Source organism: Mesocricetus auratus, unplaced genomic scaffold (genome assembly GCF_017639785.1).
Source record: "Mesocricetus auratus isolate SY011 unplaced genomic scaffold, BCM_Maur_2.0 Super-Scaffold_100691, whole genome shotgun sequence".
NCBI lineage: Eukaryota > Metazoa > Chordata > Mammalia > Rodentia > Cricetidae > Mesocricetus > Mesocricetus auratus.
Window position 1 is genome coordinate 44038413 of NW_024429267.1, and position 26231 is coordinate 44064643.

General features: G+C 43.5%; 1 protein-coding gene across 3 annotated transcripts in view; it reads right to left on the bottom strand.

Annotated features, from left to right (window-relative positions):
• The window catches only part of Col6a5 (collagen type VI alpha 5 chain), a 104416-nt gene that overhangs the window by 26167 nt on the left and 52018 nt on the right, over positions 1-26231 (bottom strand). For all 3 annotated transcript variants that reach the window (XM_021229949.2, XM_040739796.1, XM_040739797.1), the window contains exons 18-33: positions 25530-25592; positions 24191-24256; positions 23728-23781; positions 20350-20385; positions 19307-19369; positions 17890-17952; positions 16689-16751; positions 14889-14951; positions 12208-12258; positions 12051-12086; positions 10101-10163; positions 8320-8382; positions 5442-5477; positions 5286-5322; positions 2790-2801; positions 1699-2186 (exon numbers count right to left, since the gene is read on the bottom strand). In XM_021229949.2, the coding sequence (XP_021085608.2) occupies positions 1699-2186; positions 2790-2801; positions 5286-5322; positions 5442-5477; positions 8320-8382; positions 10101-10163; positions 12051-12086; positions 12208-12258; positions 14889-14951; positions 16689-16751; positions 17890-17952; positions 19307-19369; positions 20350-20385; positions 23728-23781; positions 24191-24256; positions 25530-25592 (1257 nt within the window). The remainder of the gene's footprint in view (positions 1-1698; positions 2187-2789; positions 2802-5285; positions 5323-5441; positions 5478-8319; positions 8383-10100; positions 10164-12050; positions 12087-12207; positions 12259-14888; positions 14952-16688; positions 16752-17889; positions 17953-19306; positions 19370-20349; positions 20386-23727; positions 23782-24190; positions 24257-25529; positions 25593-26231) is intronic.

Consider the following 26231-nt stretch of genomic DNA (forward strand, 5'->3'; position numbering starts at 1 on the left):
ATGGTTGTGGGAGGTGCTGGCTAGGTAGAAGGTGAACCATTAACTGAATAGACCTCATCTATGCAGTCATGGAGGAGGGCTCATCTACAGCTGGGCAACACTGCTTAGTGATGATGTGGTGTGGGTGTCACCCACACTCCTCTTAGGAATTCTTCTACCCATGCACGTGTAAGTCAACCCTCATCTGTGCTCTTGGGCCTAACCCCTTGTATCAGTTACCTTTTGTTGCCATAATAAAATACCATGACCAAAAGCAACGTAGAGAAGGAGGACGATTCTTTGGCTTGTGGTTCCAGAGGGTTAGAGTCTACAATGGTGAGGAGATATGACTGCAGGCAGAAGAACTGCAGCAGGAACAAGAAGCTGAGAGATCCCATCTCAGCCCTAAATACGGGAGACTGAACCAACTGTTCTTGGGCTGAGTGTAAATTCTCAAAGCCAACTGTTGACAGGCTTCCTTCCAGCAAGGCCATACTTCCTAAAGGTTCCATAGTCTCCCCAAACAGTGCCACCAATTGGGGACCAAGGATCCAAATTCTGAGCCTATGGTTGACATGTTTCTGATTCATCCCACCCCAGCCCTCATTCAGGCACCTGTAAGTAAGCCCAATAAACTCATTGGTGCACTAAGCTAGACTTGGGCAAGTTGTTCCTTTAGTTTGTCACTGGTGTCCTATCTGAGATGAGTAGATATGTCTCATGTACTGTGGCAGTGTGGTAAATGTTTCCAAGAAAATGCAGGGCCAACAGCTGTCTTAACACTGCTAATAAATTATGTGGGCTGAGTGTGGGAACCAGACCCTAAGTATAGAAACATTGAGAACATTGTTGACCAAAAAGAGAACTTGGACTGAAAAGAGAACTTTGGGAGCAATAGTAAGAATAAAAATGTGGATAGGATTTGTTCAAGAAAGAATGTAAGAGCCAGGTGGTGGTTTGTGCATATCAAGATGGGGGAGGGGGAGGGGAAGAGGGAGAGAGAGGGAGGAACCAAAGGAGGGAGGAGAGAGAGAGACAGACAGAGACAGAGAGAGAGAGAGAGAGAGAGAGAGAGAGAGAGAGAGAGAGGAGAGGAGAGAGCATTTAGAGGTGCTGTAAACAGCAAACAGGCAACTTTCCCTGAAAAATCATTGTATGGGGAGCTAAGAAATAGGGTCATAACTAAAGTGAGAAGTTGGGCCAGGAAAATTACATTTCATTTTTTTTCTCTCTTGATTAGAAGGGTTTGACAGAAGGGAGCAAATGGTCTATATCGACAGAGACTCCAGCACGAATAAAACTGCACCACTTTAAGGGAATTGCCTGAGTGCTTAGTAACTGTTTGTTCTGTTCAAGTCATGGGAGCAAATGCCATCAAGAAGAACATATTTCTAGAGATTCTATCTAAAATTCGCAACATTTTTATAAATTTCTGGAACATCAGGGGGTTGCTGCAAATTTGGGGTCCAATTGACGCAGAGCACAGAAATTAAAAAAGATGAGGCAGTGTTTTCAAATAGATTTGTCAAAAGAAGCTGTTTTAAGATGGTATGAGGATTGTGAGGTGGCTCAGAGAAGTGAAAATGTCCAAAACCACATTTAAAATGTTTATCTTCACACTGAAGTACTGGTTACAGTAATAGGCTACTCTCTATCATATTACTCCCATGCTGCCTTGCCTATGTCACTATCTTAAAAATGAACAAGGAAGAGTCTTACCCCAAAAGCTTCCTCAAGGAAAACTCTTTCATTATAAGCAAAGACTGCAAGGCTGATGTCCAGGGCACTGAACTCCATGGTGGCTGTGAGGATGGGCCCTCTACTGGTTGCCTGGCCATTGCTGAAGAACACTGCAACTCTCCTGACATTGGTTCCGAAAGACGTCCACTTGAAAACATTGCGGGCCACAAACCTCATCGCATTGCCTATGTCCCTTGCCTTCTGGGGGACTTGGTATTTTATCTGGGATAGAAGCTGAATGAGGTGTTTCTTGCTCCGGTAGTCAGATCCACGGATGAGATAGCTGGTATCTGAGTCATAGGAAACTACAACCACGCGTGCTCCTACGGGACAGTTATTTTCCCTGATGTTGAGGTCACTGACAATGGAAGTGATGATGTCTCTTGTTTCATTAAATCTCCTCTCTGTGATACCAGATGACTGGTCCAGAGCAAATACCAGCTCTGTTGGATACACCGGACACTTTTCTATGAAAATGAGAAGCAAAAAAAGTCTTAAAGGATTTTACTAAGTCACAGCTATTCCCATGCCCTTTACAACAGTGAAGTTGGTTCAGACAAGGTAAGGCTCAGGCTGTAGTGACTGTGTCACCCAGGGTTCTAAGGACTCAGGCATTCTTAGAACAGTCCTAACAAGACCATCCCTAGGCAGGGTAAGGTTTATACATGGTAGTACTTGGTGAAATGACAGGCAGGGATGTGGGTCAGAGGGAGGTAGGACACTGAACACATTAAAGAAGCCAGTGTTGATGGGACAGTACAGATGAGTTACAGCCCTGTTTCCTGATTCCCTGGTTCCTCCTGCCTCCCAGAAATGTAGTAGCTACTCTGTGAAAATGAGTAGAAAACTGTGTTGGGCCCTAGACAGAACAATAGCAAGGGGGCGGGGGCATAGTCACTGTTGGCACTCAGGTAAAACATGACACAGACAGGCACAGTCACCATCAAGAGAGAAATGTCTGCATAGAAGATGGAAACCCTTTTTTCCTGGGGGAGGAGGGCATTCTTCTAATTGGTCTTATCAAAATAAAGAAACTGTTTCATCAAGAATAGTATGGTCAGAACACTCACCTTTCCAACAGGCTGTTTTTAAAAAAGGAAAAAGAAGACAAAGAGACATAAATCAATCATGCTTTTGGAACATGGACTAAAGGAAATTAATCTAAACAATAGAATTCCATCCAAACTGACGATTTGGATCCTCACTTAAAATGAAGCTAATTTCTAAGTTTTGGGGAGCCATGGTTAAAAGACCAAGGAGCTGTCCATGAAACTGTATTGATTTGGGGGCATTTCTGGCCATTTCTCCTTGTGATCCAGAGCTGGCCGACTTCAGTAGAATTGTAGCCGAAGTTGAAAGGTCGATGAGTTGTCGTAGGAGCTGATTAGATGAGGCTCTGATTAAATTGCCAGATAGCTGAAATCCAATTTGCTTTGTCTCTTCTTAGAGTCTTTAGAGACTCATTCAGCAACATGAGGCTAAAATATGGGGTCTGATTTTTCTTTCCCAATGAATGCCTTGGGAACCTCTATTTGTAGAACTGTGGGGGTAAGGGTTTTCCAATAAACTTTGTCTCTGATTAAAATACAGCTATTTTTCACTTCCAGAGGTTTCCCCCAAGGATTTCTGTGAGCAGGCCAGCATCTGGTCTCACTGTAAATCTAAGGCATGTCAAGGGAAATGCTGGAAAACCTTTCAGAAACCACAAGCCTGACAGTTTCCATGTTTAGTTGACTCCCTTCCTCCTGGGAAGCAAATTAATCATTCCAATATTTCTTTTTGTTTAAGTTCATTAACACTGGTGACAAGCCAACTTCATAGCACATGAGCTCCAAGTATTTGTCTTAATCCTGGGGTCACTGAGATGCCCACAGCCATTAGACAGAACATGTAACCCACAACTTCTTCCTTATCCCAAGACTGAAATATCTTTTCATGTGTTGACTTCAGATCTCTGAGACAGGCAAGTTCTGAGTCTACAAAGTAGGGTGACTTGGGAGAAATCACTTCACCTTGCTTAGTATGTTTATTTATTTTCCCATAATTCTCCTTATATAGCTCCCCTCAAAGCACTAACCACTTGCAGCCTCCTGCTCTAATCTCAGTCATCCCCCTGCCCCATATTCCTAGATTAATTTTATTCTCACAGGAGAATCCCAGCTACCAGTTGAAAAGTTGGCCCTGGTCGCTGGGTAAAAGAGAGCTGGTGCAGGACAGGATCCACAGATCTAAGACCAGGGTCCAACCTCAACATAGCCTTGGTGCTGCCTTATACCAAGCCACGAAGGCCGGCCACCCAACTTTTATCTCCATTCTTTGAGGGAGCTCGGTACTAACGCACTCTCTCTACAAGATTATGCAACCCACCTACCCTTTCCCCAGCTAATTGCTGACTGACTCAGTCAATGCTGGGAAAACTTCCCCCTCCAAATCTCAAACTCTCCAGGGAATACCCCTCCTGTCACCCCAGGGCTCCCTGGAGAAGACATTTGGTTTCCCTGGGGAGGCTACCAATGCATAGAGAAAGTGATCACTCACTTCTCTCATCTCTGCTCTCTTTGCCTCCTCTCCTGTGCTGTAGAGACTTCTTGTTCTTGAGGTCTTTCACACTAACCCCTCTACATGATGTCCTACATACATGCATGTGGGCAGGTACACTCACCCATTACATGCAGATGTGCAGGTACACCCACCCATTACATGCAGAAGCATGGTGGGAGTGGGGGTGGTGAGGGACATCCAGTGTCTTCTTTGTTGCTCTCTACCTTACTCTTTGGGAATAAGTCCCTTATTGAACCTGGAGCTCACTTTTTTCAGGCTGGTGACCAGCAGCATGCTCTTTGATCCTCTTTCCCTGACACCCCCAGTGCCAGAGTTACAGATGGGTGTGCCGACTATGCACATAACAAGGTGCCTCGCTATGCTTTATGTAGATGCTGGGGACCCAAACTCAGGTCCTCATACTTTTACACAAGTGCTCTCAGCCACTGAACTACCTCCCCAACACCTCAAATCTTCCTTGCTGTCAACTTCCTTTTTTAAAGACTTGGGACTGTATTCTGTGCAGCTTGACCCTTCCTCATTCTCACCTTTATGAGTTTGTCCCTTCAGCTCCTGTCTCTCTAGTTTCACAGCCTTGGGAGCATCATTATCTCTGTGGTATCAAGGACCACCCACACTTGAGTGACTCCAATATCTAAATAATTAAGTAATGAGCTAACTAAATCTATAGTTCAGGGTCCATCCCTTGAGTTCTCTGCCCCCCCATCATTTTGCTTAGAGTTGTCATATTAATAATGGGGCTAGTTCAAGAGCCTTTGAGCTGATCTTATCTCCCATATGCATATTGTCTCTCCCTATTTGCAGAACACCTTATGAGCCCAAGGTGTTATGCTTATCCCTCCACTTTGGATGTGAGATGTGCCCCGGTCCCAAGGAAATCCTATTACAGAGGCTCCTCACCAGAGTTCAGCCTCCTGATTCTGCAGGCTCACTCTACACTCAGTCCCAAGTGTTCTTACCAACCACTAATGTCCTTGACCATCATGTCCAGATAAGATACTCACGACTGTGGTTCCGAAGGAACTGGATCAGATCACAGGTCTAGAAAGTTTAAAAGAGAGAGAACAAGCCTGAGTACAGGGAGCTTCTGATAGATGTGTTTAGTTCCCAATGGACTGGTAGTGGTTTGGTTTTGTTTTCAAGAATAAAGAGGTACATACTGAGTACACGGGCTGCCCTGCTGTGCCTTTAGGACCCTAAGGGGAGAAAAGACAAATTAATGGTTTGTGAAATACAGTTTTTAGTAAGCAAATAAAAAAATTAAATACATTTTCCTTTATTGGAAGTAGAAATGATGGGAGGTGGTTAAGCTTAGTGGGTCAATTATAGTTAACTTTTCTCATTCCTATAAAGGGTGTATATTATTTTTTGTTTGTATCAAAGATGCAACCCTTAGAAGAAATTTTTCTAACGGAACCTTTTTAAATTATGTTTCTTTTTTTCTAGATATACACAGCAGACTTCTCCACAGGGTAGAACAAGGAGACGGATGCATTGAGCATGCAGAGGTAGATTATCTTACAAATCAAGACACTTAACATGCAAAAGGCAGTAGGTCTCAGTATATGTAAAAGAACCAAAGGCAATCGCATAGCAAGTGAGATTTACACAAAAGAAGAACATACACGCTAAGCACATAAATAATGCAAAACTGAGGAACAAAGGAATATAAATAGCTGGGGAGGGAATTTACTATGAAATTGTCTCTTTGTGATGTCAGAAGCTACACCCATGAAGTCTCACTAACACAACTGCCCAAGTATGACTGAAAGGGATGAAACCAATAAAATTCCAAAGGGAATGGAGTAAAGCCCATGAAATCTCAACCCAACATAAAGAATTACAGGCAACTGAATACAGCTGGGAGTGGGAGAGGTGGTCTTCCCCAGGGAAGGAACAGCAATAGGATGTCCAGTGCTAAATCGTCAGCCCCAAAAACGTTCAAAGTAACAGGCTGAACAGGCTATATTTAAATACATACATATGTATACATATATGTGTATACGTGTGTATTGCATGTATATGTTTGGAATATGCAATAATATAATATGAATACATATAAATTTATATGTTCAATTAATAATTAAGGAACATAGAGGTCATTAATTTGAAGGAGAATAAGGAGGAATATATGGGAGGGTATAAAGGAAGGAGAAATGTAATTATATTAGAATCTCAGAAATAAAAATAAAGGAATAAGTAGCTAGGTGAGATCAAGCAGAGATGGCTTTTGGAAAGACATCAGTCCTGGATCTCTTTCATTTGAGGTTTTTTTCTCTGTGCTTCTCTTGCTTCTTCTTCCCAGGATCAGTATTCTTATTGGTCATGTTTTTTAATGTATTTACTAGTATGTTCATTTCAGAAAAAATGTATTATGTATCCAGACTCAAGCATTCCCTTGGTCACTTGTCCCTCCCATAAGTTTAACCAAAAATATCAGCATAGCCAACTTCTGTTCTAAATGACAACCGAGTTACCTGTCTGACCATCTGTCAAGTATCCATCACCTGTCCATCAACCATCCATCATTTCTATCCATCATTTATCCATCTAACCATCTACTACCCATCCATCATCCACCTAGAAATACATCTATTTAGCCATCCAATAACAGTTAAATGTCTGCCAAATGCTGGGGTGGCCTGTGGTATGTTTCTGGTTTAACGAGAACTGTGTGCTGTCCATGATTCTACCCAGTGAAGAAGCCACTAAGAGTCTTAGCATCTTGACTGCCTTTCAAGTTAGGATAGAAAATGGGAAAGAATGCACAGTCACTCACACGAGAAACAGTTTCAGAATAATATAGAGAATAAGGGCTACATTTTGCAGAAGGTCAGAAGTAGGAAGAGTTTATCCTGAAAGAGTAACTCCAGGGCTGGAGAGATGGCCAGGTTCAGATCCCCACACCCATGTCCAGCCATCTGTAACTCCAGTTCTGGAATACCGGGGGCCTCTTCTGATGCCCACAGGCTCCTGTATGCACTTAGGGCACAGAACAGACACACACTCCACAGACAGACAGACAGACAGACAGACAGACACACACACACACACACACACACACATACGCACACACACACACAAATATTAAGAGTAACTCCAAGCAAGTCCTTAATAAAGGCTAAAAACTAAGAACCTGAGACAAAGGCCACACCCCAATTCAGATCAGTTGAGCCAAGCACAAGACAGACAACGTGGGACACCTTCATTACAGCCTTAGGACCTGGAAAAGAGATGAGCCCAGAGTAGAAAAGACTGACCCACATATTAGCTGTTCCTCCACATGCTGTAATGTGTACAGTGGCGTATCCTTTACAAATAATTACTTTATTCTACTATGGAGTCATTTGGCCAAAAAAACCATCTGCAAGTTTTGCTTTGCTAGATCCCAAGTTCAAGAATTCTTCAGTGACTAAAGCAAGGCAAGCGTTTCATGCACTCTTCACAGCAATGTCTGTGTCTCCTCCACATAGCAGGTGCTGGCCTTATTTAGCTCTGCCCTGACTCTGCTTGGGAGGAGAGAGACACTGAGTCATCAACCACGTGACAAGCAGGGAACCAGAGGCAGTTCTGCCTGGGGATGCTTCCAGAAATGGCATTTCTCTTGTAATGGAACCAGAGTGGAAGTTGTGGATATGTTTTCAAATCTCTCTAGAGTCCAAATAAAGACTAAAAGGGCAACAATAAGTGGTTCTGGCAAATTCTACCTGCTAACCTACTTTGCATGCTGGAGCTCTGTCAAGAGACCTCTATGAAACGTAGGCAAGCCCATCCCTATTACAAAGGCTTTGGTGGTAAATCACAGTAACAGTGAATATCTGCATTGCACTTACAAGTCACAGTATTTGCTCTTGGCTGTCTGATCCCCACAACTATCTTTTTGTCTAGGGCAGCGATGTGTCATCTTCATCTTAATATTAGACTGAGAGACACAGTGACTGGCTTCTCGAACCCAGTGCCTTGTCTTGCAATTCTGCATCCTTTCCATTGGGTATACCAGAAACCACCACACACTGGTCAGTTCCCACATGTACTTACTCTCCGTCCAGGAGGGCCTTGAGACCCCGGTAGTCCAGTCTCGCCTTTCAAGCCTTGAGAGAGCTGAAAACAAGAATACAGAAGCTGAAGTGTAGTTTCTACACTTTCTGTCCATGGAGACTGTCAAAGGTTTAAATTTTATTTTATTTTTTGTGTGTCAGTGTTTTTGCCTGTGTCTGTAGAAGGAGATGGTGTGCATGCAGTGCCCACAGAGGCAAGATGGCATTGGATCCCCTAGAACTGCAGTTACAGATGGTTGTGAGCTATCATCTGAGTGCTGGGAACTGAGCCCAGATCCTCTGCAAGAGCAGCAAGTATTACTGACCACTGAGCCATCTCTCCAACACCACGACTAACTTATTTTAAATGAGATGGTATACTCCTCAAAATTTGTCTTTAAAGAACAGCTTGACTGAAGTTTGAATGTCTATGTCAGAGAGCTTACCTAGAATGTGTAAGTTCCAACCTTAGCATCATAAATAATAATGGTGATAATGAGTAATAATTTAATTAATAAAAATAGCAACTTATTCAAATCAGGTAAATTCTGCTCAGGTAAATTCCAAGCCGCCAACTCTTAACCATCGGTGGACATTCATTTCCCTCTTGTCCGCTTATTTAGTGACATAGAGTGCTCTGATACTGACTGTAAACTTAAATTTAAAGTAGTCATAAGCTGGGATCGGTGCTAAGAAAAACAAAGGCACATGAAGATTTGCAAAACCTTTATCTATAAGGATCAAATACTGCAGGCAGAAGAGATGACTCTGAGGTTAAGAGCACATGTTGTTCTTACAGAGGAGCCAGGATCCATTCGTGGCACAAACACAGTGCCTCACAACTATCTGTAACTCCATTTAAAAGGATCCAGTGCCCTCTTTGACCTCCAAGGGCACCAGGCACATATACAGTACACATGCACACATTGAACAAACACGCATAGACATAAAATAAAAATAAATAAATAAATATGTATGTTTGTTGTCCCATTCTAATGTGATTTTTTGTTGCATTATATTATATCTCTGAATTCTGTTCCCTTTCTAATGACAGACAGAAAGTGGGTAGATCTGGAGGGAGAGGATATAGGAAAGGATTGAGAGGATTAGAGAGAGAGGAAACTATAATCAGGATAAATTATATGAAAAATCTATTTTCAGTAAAATAAGAAATAAATAAATAAATAATATAAATGACTTCCCACCTATAAGATGGTACATGAGTGGAAAATGTTTATTCCCCAAACTCAAAGGAGAGATAGTAGCAGCCTAATGTCAAGGGCCTGTTGAACTACATTTATTCCACACCCAGAGTGACAGTGACATTGCACTCAGACTTCAAAATTAAAGGATGCCAGTCTCAGCCATTTGTACTTAAGAAAGCACAATCTTCTACTCTGTGTTGCTAATCAGAATACTTCAATTCCCCCCCCTTAAAACAATATTCCATCCGGTCACCTTGTGGATAATGGCATCATCAGGCAGGCCCCTGGGATACAGGGAAGACACCAGCTTCAATTCCAAAAGACTGCAAGGCACTGGTATTTCCCCAACAACCAATCTCCAGCTTGTAAATCTTAAAAATCATGGAACTATAGACTTGCAAAGCCAGAAATGACAGTGTGTCACTAGGTTCAGTTCTGATATTCTGGAAATAGAGACTAGCTAGTGGCTTTTAAGATGCCCTTGGAATGAATCAACAATCCACATTACTATCACAGTAAGAAAGCCAAGGTCTACCAAAAATAAATATGTATTCTTTCTGGAATCATAACCACTTACAGTCAGTCCCTTGAATCCTTTGGGTCCAGGCCCCCCAGGAATTCCAGGATCTCCAGCATCACCCTGATTCAGATAGATCAAGATATTAAAATCTTTACTATGAAAGAATGAAGAAATTCTTTCCAATCAATACTTAAACTGATCTCATAATCATCCTATAACGATGGCTAATACAGCAATAAATGCATCTTGACATGAACTCAGAACTAAATGATTGGTACAATTAGATATTCTTAAAACTATTTCAATACTCTAATAATCTAAGTATTTATACATAAATATCAGTTCAATAACCATCCAGTTGCTAAAAACAACAGAGAATATACTAGAAAACATAAAACATTGACTACCTGAAGTATTAAAGAATGACTTCCTAGTTCTATAAGGAGTTACTTCTAGAAGTTGGTGTGTGTGTGTGTGTGTGTGTGTGTGTGTGTGTGTATCTTGGGGTAAGGAGATGTTTCAGCTGGTAAAGTGCCAGTGGCACAAGATGAGGACCTGAACTCAATCCCCTAGAATCCATTTTTAAAAGCCAGATGTAGCAGCACACATCTGTAATGCTACCATTCCTGCGGCAACATCCCTCCCTCTGCAGATACACCAAAGATTTTAAGATCAAGAATTTATTTAAAAGTTGTAACAGCATACACAAGACCTGCTCAAACTCAAGCCAGGACAGAGCCCCAGTATGGGGGAGAAGGGAGAGTAGATAGCAAGTCCCACCCCTAGCTAAGGGCAATCAATAGCTTTTGAGAGATGGAGAGTCAATTTTCTCTAAGGGTGTCGCTGGACATGGGTTGACCCTGCTCCAGTGGAAGGCCACACATCTAAGAGCATAAGGACAGAGCAGACTGCACTTGATGGATTTTTAAATGGGGGAGGGCGGGCAAAGTTTGGTGGGTATGAAAGGGGAAGGAGTAAACATTTTCAATATACACAGTAAAAAAAATCTCAAACAACTAATGAAAAGAAAATAACTTAAGATGTAAAAATAAATTAAAAACCATAAAGGTTCATTAAAAGAAATTCAATTCTGACTTTGGTAGTATTTATTTATTAATATGTTCATTTAACATTGATCAATAAGTTGTTACATTTCTCCCTTTGTCAATAAATCAGAATATTGATCGTCTGTAATGAGAATTCTTTTTCTGGGAGTTATTTATGTAATCTCTTTCTAAACTCCTGTCTGCCTCAGGTAGTCAATCAGTGAGGAGTACTTTTCAGATGTTCTGAAACTTGCCCGTTCTCCTGCAGTTGGTTCCTTAGATATTCTTCTCATCGTGACTGGGGCCTTACAGGGACAGAGCCAGTCTGGAGTTTGGGAAATCACAGTACATAACCCTGGTGTCTGCAGATGTAATGGGGGGGGAGGCTCCTGATGGAATTATAGACATGTCTGGCTCTACAGCACGCAGACAGACTATCTAACAGACAATGAGTAATTTGAAAGATGTGAAATCAAGAAGACAGTGTAATTAGATTACACTTTAGAGGTAAAAACCTAGTGAACATGATATTTGGGTCAACTGACAGAGACAAGATGGAAATAGAAGACCACGGAGGAGAATGGTGGTATTCTCAGGCGAGAGGACCTAAAAGTCAAAATAATGCTTGATTAACAACAATAACTAGGAGGTGAATGAGATCATCAGGCCAGAGAACCAATCCAGAGAGGCTGCCAGGAGGTTAGAGGTTCATGGTAGAGATAGGATCATTGGGTTGGAGATAGGTCGGGCATCAGGCCACAAAGGACAGATCTGATTTTTTCCAATGTAAAGACTCACAGGGTTGAGCTGTCCCCTCCTCGCGAAGCCCAGAGGAAGCCACCAACCAGCTTCCCCACTCCTCCACTCCTCCCCACCTCCCACTGTTCTCAGACCAATGGCTCATCTTAGTTCTCAAGAAGGCCATGGTAATGGCAAAAGAAGAAATTCTTATTCGCCTCACCTTCTGCCCTGGATCCCCAGGGAATCCTGATGGGCCCTGTAATTTTCAGCAAAGAACACATGTAAGTCAACAGACCACTTCCTCCGTACCATCACTTCTTCTCAGTATATCTAGGTTTAATTTATCGATTGAGAAAATAATTGTTTCGCACATTTACCTTAATTCCTTTTCGTCCCGTCTGGCCATAGCCTGGGATGCCATGATCTCCCTATAAACACATCAGTGAATTTCAGTTTCTCCAAAGCAGTCTCAATGGGGAGACTTTGGTATTAGGAAACAAGAGCTATGGATGGGGGGGGGCTCACTTCCCTGCACTGGGGATTGAACCTAGAGCCTCATGTACACTAGCTAGCCAAAGGTCCTACCACTAAGCTACGGCCACAGCCCCCCACTCCCTGCTGTGTTCCCTCCTGCTTCTTCAGTGGGCTCTACCACTGCAGGAGGCAGAACAGTCACTTTGAATTTGTGCATTCACCAGTTTCTTATTTGGAAAATTAGGAGTTGATCAAAAGAAAAATACATATGACTGAGGAATTCAGCCAGAGACTTATAAATGGGGGCTGGAGAAACAGCTCACAGGTAAGAGCACGGGCTGTTCTTGCAGAGGACCTGGGTTCTATTTCCAGCGGTCATAGGTGGCTCACAACTATCTTTAACTCCAGTTCCAGGGGATCTGATACCTTCTGGCCTCCACAGGCACCAGGCATGCACGTGGTACGCAGACATATATGCAGGCATTCACACTACTACATAAAATTAGTAAATAAATCCTTTTAAAAAGAATTATAAACGGCCAATAAATGTTGGTGTGGATCACCTCCTGACAACCATTGCTGCTTGACAAAGTTCCAGAATTTTGACATTGTGAACACAATTCTCCGGTATCCCTTCACTTTCTTTGTAATGATTTTCACTATGTGTTGTGGGAGTCCCCTTCAGAGGAATGTTTTGGAACTACTAAAGCTGCATTGAGAGAACACAATGTCTGGGAGTGAGTTGCTGGTGGGGGAGGAAACAGAGATGCAGGTTTTCTCTTGGCTTTCTCTAGGATGCTAAGGGTGAGTGTTTCACAATGGCCAAATCATTTCCCATTTTCACGCCTATGGAACTTAAATTTTCCATTTTTCTCTTGTAAATCCCATCGGTCAAAAATAAGACCACAGTTTAAGGCAAATTGGAAGCAGCTTTAATTAAATACTGGCTAGGTAGATAGGCTCTGGCCAGGTCCATTTCTGGTTCCCCAGGGGAAAAAAAATGATCCCAGAATCAAGTTTTTCAAGAGTTTAAGAATGAAAACCATAATTCACTGCATTTCCCAGGAGGTCCAATCAGGGGCAAACGAATATCCTGATGTATTTCCTGGCTAGGTACCTCTGGCCCACATGTGATCAAGCACACAGTGTAGATGAGTCAAACAAGCTTGTTTAGGTGAGTGAAAGCACGTGACTTGTTATCGCCCATGAACCATAGCCTGCAGCACTCTAGGAACTCTGTCCTTGGCAAGGTGCTTACTGAGCAAAGGTATTTTGTTTCATGGATCTCTATGGCACAGTAATTGAAACTTAAAATCTAACTTTGGCTCTCACACTTTCTCTGTGTTTTTGAATATTCATGTTTTAAAACTGAATCACAAAAAGATGGGCACTTTTTGTTTTGAAATGGAGGTCTCTCATAACCCAGCATTTAAAATTCCTAAATTCAACTTGTTTACATTTCATATGCGAGATTATGTGGTCTGGTGTTTGCCTTTTTGTGCCTGCCTTCTTTTTGGTTTCTTTAATTGTATTTTTAGATTTTTAAAAAATGTTTTTGCCTGCCTTATTTTAGTTTATATAACAACCTTCAGGTTCAACCATGTTGTCACATTTATCAGGATTTCCTTTTTTTTTTTTTTTTTTTTTTGGTTTTTCAAGACAGGGTTTCTCTGTATTGTTTTGGAGGCTGTCCTGGCACTTGCTCTGTAAACCAGGCTGGCCTTGAACTCACAGAGATCTGCCTGCCTCTGCCTCCTGAGTGTTGGGGTTAAAGGCGTGCGCCACCAACACCCAGCCAGGATTTTCTTATTATTTTTAAACCTGAATAGTATTCTATCACATAGACATACCACAGCGTTTTTATCCATCCATCCACAGATGGGCACTTGGATTGACTCCATATCTTGACTATAGGTGGCAAATTTTCTACTATTCAATATCTACTATAATTTCATAACTAACATCCTTCTATTGGCTGTTCCTCTGCCGCAATTTTGGTTCAGTTGGGCAACTAGGCCTGAATGCAAGCCTGTAAAATCTGTGGCCTGTTTCTTGACTCTGTTCCTCTGCTTCTTGTCTCTCTAGGGTTTTACAGGGAAGAAAGATGGGCTATTTGTTTGTTTGTTTGTTTTTCCAACCAAAATGTAGGTACACAGCCTGTCTGGGTGTTAAAATACTAAAACACCCCAGCTCTCACACCTGCTGCTCTCTCTGCATTCACCTCATTTCCTCCAACCTCTCCCCTACATTCCCCCGACATATGATAAAAAGGCCAAGTGCACAGCAACATAGCCACAGATGGGGAACTGCCTCACCCCTTCCTACCCCAGGTGCTGGGCCCCGAGCTCCCCACCCCCCCTGCTGCTCCCATCCCCCCTGCTGCTCCCCATCCCCCCTGCTGCTCCCCATCCCCCCTGCTGCTCCCGTTTCCCCTGCTGCTCCCCATCCCCCCTGCTGCTCCCATTTCCCCTGCTGCTCCCCATCCCCCTGCTGCCCTCCATTTCCCCATGAACCCCCATTTCCCCTGTCCTCTTGCTGCCGCCATTTCCCCTCGCCTCAGAACCAAGTGCGCAAAGCCTCATACCTGGTCTCCTCGCTGTCCAGGGGGCCCTACTGGTCCTGGGTCTCCCGGAACTCCAGGTTCCCCCTGGAAAGGAGGTGAGAACACTTTCAGGTCAGCAAAGTCAAACCTGCCACAGGCAGTTCTGTCTGCTGAGTGAGGGGACCCTAGGTCTTCAGTGAGCAGCCAGAACTCAGTAGGGCCAGGGTGAAAGACACAATACCGTCTACCCACAGGATAGCAGAACATACCCAGCACAGGTCAGGGCTAGGCTCTGGGGACTTTTAAAGGCTGTATAGTATTCCAGTGTGTATATATACCACAGTGTTTCCTGCCTTCCTAGTGTCAACAGACTGAAGGAGAAGGAAGGGCAGAAAGTTCACTCTGGGGAAACGGACTCATTCGCTAACATATTTACTCACACAATATACGCTTATTGCCTATTGGAAAATGAAGGACTTAATATGATAAACACAGCCCTGCCCTCACCAAGTATGGTTAGAGAGAGGTTAGAGAGAGAGAGAATGAGGTGGACAATTAGAACCCTGTGTGTTGAAACTGGGGCTGCTTTGAGAGCAGGGAAGAGACTTGAGCCTCCAGGGAGGCTCCCAATGAGAGACAAAGAAGCTGGGCACAAAGAACATTGTGTAGACAGAGGAAGGAGCAAGTGAGCCCAAGAGTGACTCCAGAAGAGGAAAGAGGTTGGCTCTGGAGAGGCGGGGTGGGGGGCTGGGAGGAGCTGAGCGGAGAAACCTTGAAATTAGGGGAAAATGCACATTTTCAGGCTTCTCCCCCACCCCACCCCAGGGGTGATGGCCAAATAATACTGTAAGTAAGCTGAAGGTGTACAATATGATAGCGTGTGCACATGTACGCACGCGCACACACACACTGAAATGACTGCCACAGTCACGGCGACTAACACACCTCACACTACCACTTGTCAATATTCTTGCATTTGGGTTTGAATTTTTTCTTGTTGACATCTGTATGTGTTCAGAACTGTGCATGCACACATGTGTGCATGTGTGTGAGGGCAGAGGTCAACCTCGGGTACCTTTCCCAGTTGTTCTCCGCTTTATTTTGTGAGACAGGCTCTTACAGAACCTGGGAGTCACCAATTCAGCGAGATGGGCCGGGCATCACCCTGCGCCCAGCTTTTTACATGGTTCTAGGGGATCAGACTCAGGTCCCCATGTTGTACAGCAAGCTCCTGCCCTGTCTTGTTAGTAGTAAAACTTGAAGATCTGCCCAATGGAAAATGACAGCATAGTTTTCTAGACTCTGTAGAAAAAGAAACCTTAGGTCCTTGGCTCAAATATGAAAGAGTTTTGAGGCCTTGACAAGAGGGCGGAAAATCTAGCAGGACTCCTCTGTCATCACACAGACCCCAGAGCCTGAGGGGTAAAAGCAGAAGCGACAGGTTGACATGAGGCCAGCAGTTGACTCTGTCCATCTCCACCACAGCTACCTAAGCCATGGCAGGCCCAAATGAGACCAAAAGAGGCACAAAAATGACTTCAGAGCCATCCACTCATCTCAGCCAACAAATGCATTCCTGCTCAGGGAATTCGGGAGCTGAGGAGATTCTCAGCAGTGTTTTGTGATGAGCAGGTAACGCTCTCCTTGTAATCGTAACAGTTTCCGAGTGAGGTTAACAGTAAGGAATTCTCTGCTCAGTGGATGGGAGAGAACACACTCACAGCATGTAGGAGGTTGGGCATGGTGCTCGGGTTGAATCACTGAGAAATTTCCACACAGCTCAGGAGAAAATGTAGCTGCTGCTGGTCCCAGTGTTTGAAACCAATGAGAAATAATGTTTACCTTTCTCCCCCAAAACCCAGGTCTTCCAATACTCCCTCTAGGTCCTGCTGGCCCAGGAGAGCCCTGAAAACAAAGAGAAGAGAGATGCAAAAGCCACCCCTGCAGCAATTCCTGGAAACCCCAAAGGAACGGAACACTTAATTCACATCATTCCCAACAGTCCCAGAAGCCTCCTTCACAGAAAAGGCAGTGAGGGAGCCCTGGAAGAGAGGGTAAGCAACATCCACAGCTCTGCAGCCACCAGGAATTCACTGGTCCATGTGGGACCTTGGCAGGGGTGAGAGGTGAGAGGGAGGAGTGAAGACTTCCTTGACTCAGTCAGCATTCTTTCCAAATGAGGGGGAACTCCCTGCAACACATCTCTGCCCCCCCACATCCCACAGAACTATGAACATATCCATCATGTAGTACATGACACATTTCAATTTCTAAATCTAAAACTGGGCATGAGATGCTTCACCAACCTGCTAGGAGGATATAACTGAGAGCAGTCAGATATCCTTTGTCTTCTGAGCTCTCACTGGCAGACGTGAAGGACTCAATGGAATCAAGTGCTTCACACAACCCCCCACCATTCAAACTCTCATTCCTCACTTGGGAAACTCATTCAAATGCTGAATTTGAAAACTAGGCTTAAGAATCAAACAGGACCCTGTAAGCACAGATCTTTGTACAGTCAAATGCCTTTGGTCCATGGAGAGACAGATGCATGGCATAGAGAAAACTTAAAAGTGCAAGAACAGTTCATTCAGAGCGTACATGCTCATTTTAAGTCTTCCAAAGGCTTCTTCAAGCTGAGGGAGTGAGCGTGTGCTTTCAGATTTAAAAAAAAATCACCAAAGGAGAAAGAGGAGTGAGTCAGTGAGGTATAAAGAACCTGAGCTAGGCTAAAAATGTATCTGTAGTAACTCAAAAATAAAAAATGAAATAAAATTCCACATATGACATAAGGCATTTTGCAGTAAGAGCAAACTAAAAGTCAGGAGTTGGCTGGGCATTGGTGGCGCATGCCTTTAATCCCAGCACTTGGGAGGCAGAGGCAGGCAGATCTCTGTGAGTTCGAGGCCAGCCTGGTCTACAGAGCGAGTTCCAGGACAGCCTCCAAAACAATACAGAGAAATGCTGTCTCAAACAACCAAAATAAATAAATAAATAAATAAATAAATATAAATAAATAAAATAAAAGTCGGGAGTCACTCACCTGAGGCCCCTGATACCCTTGACTTCCTTTTTCTCCTTTCCCGCCACGATTTCCACTGGACCCCTTTTTGTGATAACAACAGATACAACGTGATGTCAATGAAATTCAGTCTTTTAGTAGATGCTTTTGAAACACCCCCTGCGGAGGCAGAGCAATGGTCTACCCTCCAAGCAGCCTTCCTGATGTGAGATAAGTCTTTTTTAGAAGAATAACTAGGGACAGGCCCAGACACAGTGGCATAGATCTTATTAAGGGATTCTCTGCCTGGGCATAAGAGTCTCATCCTTCTTTTACAGGGAGAAATAAAAATAGATCAAAAGGGGAATAAATAAACCCATGGAGATACAAACAACCATCAGATATATCTGCACGATGGTTCACTGGACCAATGTGCTTTCTCAATGTGTAAAATACAGGAATCAGTTGTTTCAAGTTGGCACTAAGGAACACAAGATAGCAGGCTTCTGCCAGCCAAAGGAAAAGTGTCTCTCTCTGCCATGCTTCATGTGTAGGTCTCACACAGTTCTCTTGCATAATTGGGGAGACTAGAAGTCACTGAGTGACTCTCAAGTCACTAGTATCAAAGGGTCCCAGAGCATCTGTAATGACTGTCATCCCACACCTAGCCTAAAACATCTGGACAAGTCCAGCTGATCCCATGGTTACTCAACATGGAGAACGTACTATGCCTCAGAAATACTAAAGAGAATCTAAATTAAACTTTCTAGAAAAAAATGAGGTTCTTGAAAGGCCTTAAAAATAGGCATTTCTACACAGACTCTTTCGGACAAGTCCAGGTTTAAAATAACCTCAACACGGAGTGAGACCCACAGTGACTCAACACACAGGTGTGACAAAGCCATTCCTCAAGGAATGATGTGGCTTCAGCAACCTAGTGTATAATAATAATGATAATAATAATAATATGTTAATTACTCATTCTTATCAATACCTAAGCATAATGCAAGATGAATACAGAGCACATTTTTCACCTCTCAAGACTCATTAATGAACGGCAAATGTTGGAGCAAGTTTGGTAAAACAAAATAAAAACTCAGAATCATCTGCCACCAGGGGAAATGCACAGCTGATGGTTACAGATTGAACTTTTGCCAGTTAAATATATTTTTCAATTTTTTATTATTTATTTTTAAGTATGTGTATGTATGTGTATATACACGCATGAGTGCAGATGCTCTAGGAGGCCAGAAGAGGGCATCAGATCCCCTGAAACTGCAGTTTCAGGCTATTGTAAGTCACTCCACCTGGGTGCTGGATGTTAAACTCCAGTCTTCAGCAGAGTGTTATGTGTTCTTAATCACAGAGCCATCTTTCCAGTCCCTTTGTTGTGTGTTTTTATACTGAGCTACCTGTCTTCTTCCCACTATTTGCCCACATTTAGAAACACCTAGCATACCTGTGGGCCTTGCAATCCTTCCGGTCCCTGTACACCTTGAGGCCCCAGGTTTCCTGCTTCCCCCTAAGGAAAAAAAAGTTTTCAGTGTTAAGATTTTTCCCTGCATAGTTCCCAGGTAGATAATTTGGTTCATTTGTCCTTACACTGGCTAGGGTCTTGTTTTTCTTACTGCAGAAGTTAACACAAGCATGTTTCTAATTTTCATAAAGATGGGAGTGGAGAAGGACAATTAACTCAAACAAACTGTGGTGACTTGAATGAGAATGGCCCACATGTGTTCACATATTTGAATGTTTGGTTCCCATGTGATGGAACTGTTTGGGAAGGATCAGGAGGTGTGGCCTTGTTGGAAGAAGTATGTCACTGAGAGTGGGCTTTGAGGTTTCTGGGGCACACACTAGGCCCAGTGTCACCCTCTTTCTGCCTGCCACCTTAGGATCAGGAGGAAGCTCTTAGTTACTCCTCCAGCGCGACACTCCCTGCCACAGTGGTCATGGACTAACCTCCTGGAACTGTAAGCAAGGCTCCAATTAAATGCTTTCTTTTATAAGCTGTCTTGGTTATGGTGTCTCTTCATAGCAATAGGACAGTGACTAAGACACAAATTGTCCTTGAAAATGCCATAAATAATACCTAATACTTTGCATGCTAATTAGAAACAAGTTTAAAAGAAGAAAATCATGGAATGAATGCCTGGAATATATAGCTAATAATAATCTGGATAAAAGATAAGCAGCAGCAAGAATTCCACTTTCTTGCATGCTGCTTCCCAGGATCCGTGACAGTGAGTCAAGGGTGCATGTTTGGGATTGCACGTGTTGTCTGGAGGTGTTTTTGAAGGAGGCTTTGCCTTAGTCAGGCCGGTCCCATTTCAGGAAGCTGACTGGATAGCTGCTTATGCTTCCCACTCGTCAGTGGTTCGTGGGCATGGATACACATCATTAGAACACCCTGTCGAATGCTATTTACCCAGCACCATCTACACAGGAGAAATACCTTCAGTCCCCTACCACAAAGGACAGGAAGTAAAAAAGAAAACTTACCGAAGGACCCTGGGGTCCTCTCCGGCCTTCCATTCCCTGAAACACCAAAGGTAAGGCATCAGTGTCCAGACAGACAGAAAGTCCCTGAGGCAAACCAGTCTCTCCCATTCCTGTTCATAAAGGATTTCCTGGGAGCCTTGGCAGAGCAGATTTTCACATTGGGTGTTTTAATTTCACACTAATGTTTAGGGGATTGATGGCAATTCAGTGTAAAAGTCACTGTAACCTTGCCCCAGTCTAACAGCCTCTGACAGCTATCGAGTAGGCTATTTGGAGGTCTGGGTCACCCTGAAGAAATAGTTTTCACTCCCTGCAAACCCACAAAGTGTTGTGTGCTGAGTGCAGCAGAGTGAAATTTCTAGGCACTGTGGTACGTCACACAGGCCCTATGAAGTCTGGCTCCAGAGGATTCCTCAGGGAGGAAATGGCTGCTTCTGGCTGTTCCTTTGTGTGATCTAGATGCCATTGATTAGATTTATCACAAAAGTAAGGCTGGACCTCAACTCATTTGTACCTCTCTGGGAGGGCATTCATGTCACCAGTGCCTCAGGTCCCAGATCCTAACTTATTTCCCCCAATATACAGCAATAAAATCTGCTAACATCAGTCTCACTGAAATGGCTATGGAACACTCTGAACCACCAGTCCACATTGTATTGTGATAACCAGCTATAGTTATTTTAAACAATTGCATGTATTCATTTTTTATGTGGGAATGATTTCAGAATTGCTGTCTTCTCTTCATTGCCACCTCCTTAGGATAAATCATCCAACCAAATGTCAACTCCACCAGGCATTAGACTTTGAAATTCCTCTGGGAGAAGACTGGTTGATGCTCTTGACATGGGAAAACAGAGAAGATAAAAAGTCAGCGAAGGTGGAGGATACTGCTGTCATGACTTCACCACAGGGGAGAGCTGGCCCCCCAGCTGAGTATGTGCTGTTCTTGCAGAGGACCCATACCAGATGGTTCGCAACTGCTATAACTCCAACACCCTCTTCTAGCCTCACGGGCATTTGGATTGTCAGTGCACGTATACATATACATGCTCACATAAATGAAAAATTAAATAAAGAAAGCAAGGACAAGCTGGTCATAGTGGTACAAGCCTACAATCATATCATTTGAGAGGCCAATCACAAAGAGTTTGAGTTCAAGAACAGCCTGGTCTACATAGGAAGTTCAATGCCAGCCTGAGCTATAGGATGAGAGAGACCCTGTCTCAAAGAGAGAAAAAGAGGTGGGTAGAGAAGAAAGGCCGAAAGGAAGAATAATGTTCATTCTGTATGGTAGCTTTGCACAACATCGGCCTTGCAGCAGGGCCTTAGAAATAGCACACTCTCTTGCCTCTAGTTTCATGGCTTTGTGTGTAGGCGGCACACGACAATCGCATAATAAACCTCACACAGTGGTTAGGAGCATAGACTCTGAAGTGAGATGGTTTAAGCTCAAATCCCAGCTTAGTCACTTACTAGCTATTGTGACTTAGGGCAAGTTACCCAAGCCACCTTGATTTGCTTGTGCATAATGTGGATATAATGATAATAATCCACCCAGCTGGCTTCTCTAAATGAGTATTTGAAAGTATTAGATAGGGACCTGGTACAAAATGGATGATACGTTAGAAATACAAATGTTATAAGGGCTATTTGCAAGTGACCACCAAAAGGCCACGGGCCTGGAATGTGACCTCCTGTGTAGTTGTCAGTGTGTTGAGCCATTGTTTTAGTAACAGTTGGTGTGATGATTAATTTGTACAGGCTGAAGTTCAGTCACACGGGGAACCCATGCCTGGGTTTGAACTGTGCTGTTTACAATCCATTATCCACTTAAGATTCTCTGAGTTTCATGACAGAATTCTGGCTCATGTTGGAAACATGGGGGAGAGGGAAGAAAAGCCACAGATTGCTTGACTATGAACATGAATATGAATGTTGCCTCATTTAATTCCAAAGAAAAGAAGTTACAAAGCCGGAAAATGGGTAAAAGATGGGGAAGGGACTGAGGTCCTTCTGTCCTTAGTGATTTAAAAGACATTGACTAGTGTGTCCAAGGAGTAATCCCAACCCTGCTCCCCAACATCTCTGTTTTTAAAGTGCATGATTTATGTGTCAGTTATAAGCCAATTTCAAACTAAAATCCCTTTTCTCCTGAGCCAACAGATATATTTATCTCTAACCTGTGTAACACTTAGCTGCTCCCCCCAATTACCTCTTAATCCTCTTGAGTTGGGAAGGCAGGGTCCCAGGGAATGGTCCCAGAAGCATGGGAAGCCCAGTCCCTCTGGCTTGGGATCTTTGCCATTCAGGATAAACAAAGGCAAGACGGGCTCGACTGCAACCTCCAGGGAAAAGGACAGCAGACTGCTGCCTTCAAGGGATGAGAACAACCCAACACTCAGAAAAGAAGCCAAGGATTTTCATTCCCCCCTGCGCAAGTTAGGGCCAAGCCCAGGGTTCTCGACATTCTTCTGTTATCACATTTGTGTTGAGTATGAAATGGAGGAGCTTTTAATGCAAATGTCATCTCTAGCCAGGTGTGATGGACACAGCTGCAATCCCAGCACACAGGAAGCAATGGAGGAGGATTTTCTGCCAGTTTGAGACCAGCCTGGTCTACATAGTGACTTCTAGGCTAACCGGCAGTATATGGAGGTCTCTTCCCCCCCAACCCCCACTCCCAGAAAAGTAAATAACTATAATCTCTAACTTCAGTAATTCACAAAGAGTGATGTGGTTTTTTGACTGGTCCTTAAAAATTTAAGGAAATCAAATGTTCTTTTGGGGGGTATGCGGGCTTGATATCACATGATACTATAAGCTACCACAGGGCCTCCAGACTGCCAATGAGTTGACTCTAGTAGCCAGTGCTTGGAAGTCCACTCAGGAAGTAGCCATTTGTGCTCTCCCTCCCTCGTCAATGTGTAAAGAGCATGAGATTCAGTCTACCCAGTCCATAATATTTTGACATAGCTCCCAGATGCTAAGTTAGGAGAGAAGAGTGCTTGTGTTCAAGTCATTGGCTCTCTTTAAAGGCATTCGAAAACAACTTGAAGGTAGAAAGGCAAAGGCAGATTGCAGCACAGTGTTTCGCAGTAAGGGATTAGTTTTGCTTCCCACACCTACCCACTATAGACATTTTTGGATGTCACAAATGGGTAAGGCAGAAGAGCAGAGTCTGGGGGTTTTGTTAAGCATCTTATGAGGTGCAGGATGGTCCTTCATAAGAAAGACTTCGCAGATCCAAAAGGTCAGCAGCGTTGCAATTCAGAATGCACGAGCCACGGGTGTGCTGTCTCAGCAGCCACTGATACTCTCCATGGCTCTGTGTCCATCGCAAGGGAGAAGGAGGGAAACAAGTACCTGAGAGATACTCACCCTGTTTCCTCTGGCGCTAGGACTGCCTTGTGCCCCCTTCTGCCCAGTTCTCCCCTAGAAACACAATAATTCCCCCAAATAATAAGTCAAAAGTAGGCTATAAGTCCTGGGTACATAATAAAGCCATCAACACAAAACATCAAACGCTATGAAGACAGCAGAATCAGGGAGTCATGCTGGAGTCATTCTGTATAGTGACACTGTTGGTACTGTGGTCACTTGAGGACAGCTCTAACAACCAGGACAGGGGTAGCAATGTGCCATAAGCAAATGATGACAAATAAAGTATATTGTCACTTCCTTGAAAATCAATAATGCCCCCAAAAGTATGGCCTACTGCAGACATGCTTATTTTCTTTTAACTAGAGATGACTCAGAGGGTGTTTGTTCATACACCATGTTAAACTTATTTAGTTCAAAAACAGAATTAGTTGACTTATCTATGTAATATAGACCCCATTACTTGTCTTCCTTGGTCTCCTTTGGCGCCCTTCTGGCCTTTGGTGGTGCTGTCTTGTCCTGGGTTACCCTAGGAGATGATTTCATAAATGTTTTAGAATCCAGAAACATCAGAGTGAGGGAGCTTTCCTATAGAGCCCAGGCTGGCCTTGAACTCAAGGTGATCTGTTAGCCTCAGCCTTCTGAGTTCTAGGATGATATGTGTGTGCCCCACCCAGCTTTCTTTTTCTCTTCCTTCCTTGTGTGATACATGGAATTAAACTAGGGATTTGAACAAGTCATGAAAATCTCCTATCCCTAGTAGATTTTTGAAATGGGTCTCACTAAGTTTCTCAGGCTGCCTGAGATCCTATTTCAGCAACCTGAGTAACTGGAATCACAGGCCTATGCCACCAGGCTCTGTCTGTCTGTCTGTCTGTCTGTCTGTCTGTCTGTCTGTCTCTCTCTCTCTCTCTCTCTCTCTGTGTGTGTGTGTACACGTGCGTGTGCAATGGTATAATATTTAAGTGCTAGGCTTTAGTAGTTCTCAACCTGTGGGCCTGGACCCCTTTGGCAAAGCTCTATCTCCAAAAATACTTACATTATAATTCATACCAGCAAAATTACAGTCATGAAGAAGCAATGAAAATAATTTTATGTCTGGAGGGGTCACCACAACATGAGGAACTGTATTACAGGGTCACAGCATTAGGAAGGTTGAAAACCACTGGGCTAACTCAAACTAAGAGATGAAGTAAAAGAAAAAACTCCAACTTGAAACTCTTAAAAGTAACATTTGTCCCAGTTGGAAGGTGATTTGATGGCTAAGGCAGTATTCTGAGAATACTGGCCGTGCAGTAACTTCCCCTTTGTGGCTTCACCTAGGTAGGCACTGGCCATTCCCTCAGACTCCGAATGAAAGCCTCCTGTAATTGAGTCTGAGAGAGGATCTCACGAGGGATACAGCTCAATGCTAGAGCACTTGCCTAGCAGGCACTGGGACCTGGGTTTGAGTCCCGATGCTGTTAAACCAACAAACAAGCAAGAAATAAATCAAACTCTGGGCTGTAAGATTAGAAAGCTGACAAATAAAATGAAGTTTTCACCACAGAAAGTCGGAAGTCTCAACACACTGTGAAAACACATATGATCGAACTTTAGATCCCCTTTCTGGGCTTTTCAAATAATCAATCCATATCAGATTTGAACAGATTTCCCTCAAATAAAAAAGCCCTGGGTAACAAACACCAACTGCCCCAATTCCCTAGGCCAACACTTGCCTACACTTCAGCAGGAGTCACTAAGTGAGTCACTCAGAATTGTGCTGAGATAAAATTCAGAGTTAATTAAGCCTAATAACTTACAGGATCCCCTGGGAAGCCCTTTTCCCCATCTTCCCCAGGGGCACCTCTGGAACCTGGGCTGCCCTGAAAATAGACAGACAGACAAATCAACAGACAAATAAATAAATAAAATAATCTTCCATGTTACCCTGTAGATGGCTTTTATAACAGTGTTAAATGCCAAGAGGTGGACAGCCAATTAGATAAAATATTTCACGTTTTACTGCATCCCTCAGGTGCCCATAGATTTCCCAAGTTCGAGTTTAAGCCATGGTCAGGCTAAGAAACAGGAAACCTTCTCATGGTCTAGCATAGGGCTGTCCAATAGAATTTTCAGCAGTTGGGGAAAGGCCCATGGTAGTGGGGAAAAATTCCATGGTGGCCACTAAGCATCTTTGGCTATGCTACACTTGGAATGTGTTTAGTTAAATAGAAGGGTGGAAGTTTTCACTTCAGTGAATTTAAATTTAAACAATCACACATGGACATTGGCTGTCCTAACTGGATGCTTTCAATAGTTTTAGCACTTCTGATGTCCATCAGAAATGCGCTCCCAGGGGTTTTCGACTGTCACCCCCAAACAATTTTCCAGTGAAATTTTCCCAGGCTGCAGTCCCTGGAGGCATTTTGACTGATTCCCCCATTTCCTGTTTTCCTACATTAGAAGAGCATATGACCCTGATCCAGGGTTATAATGGGACAAGAGAGGTTTCTAGAGGACCA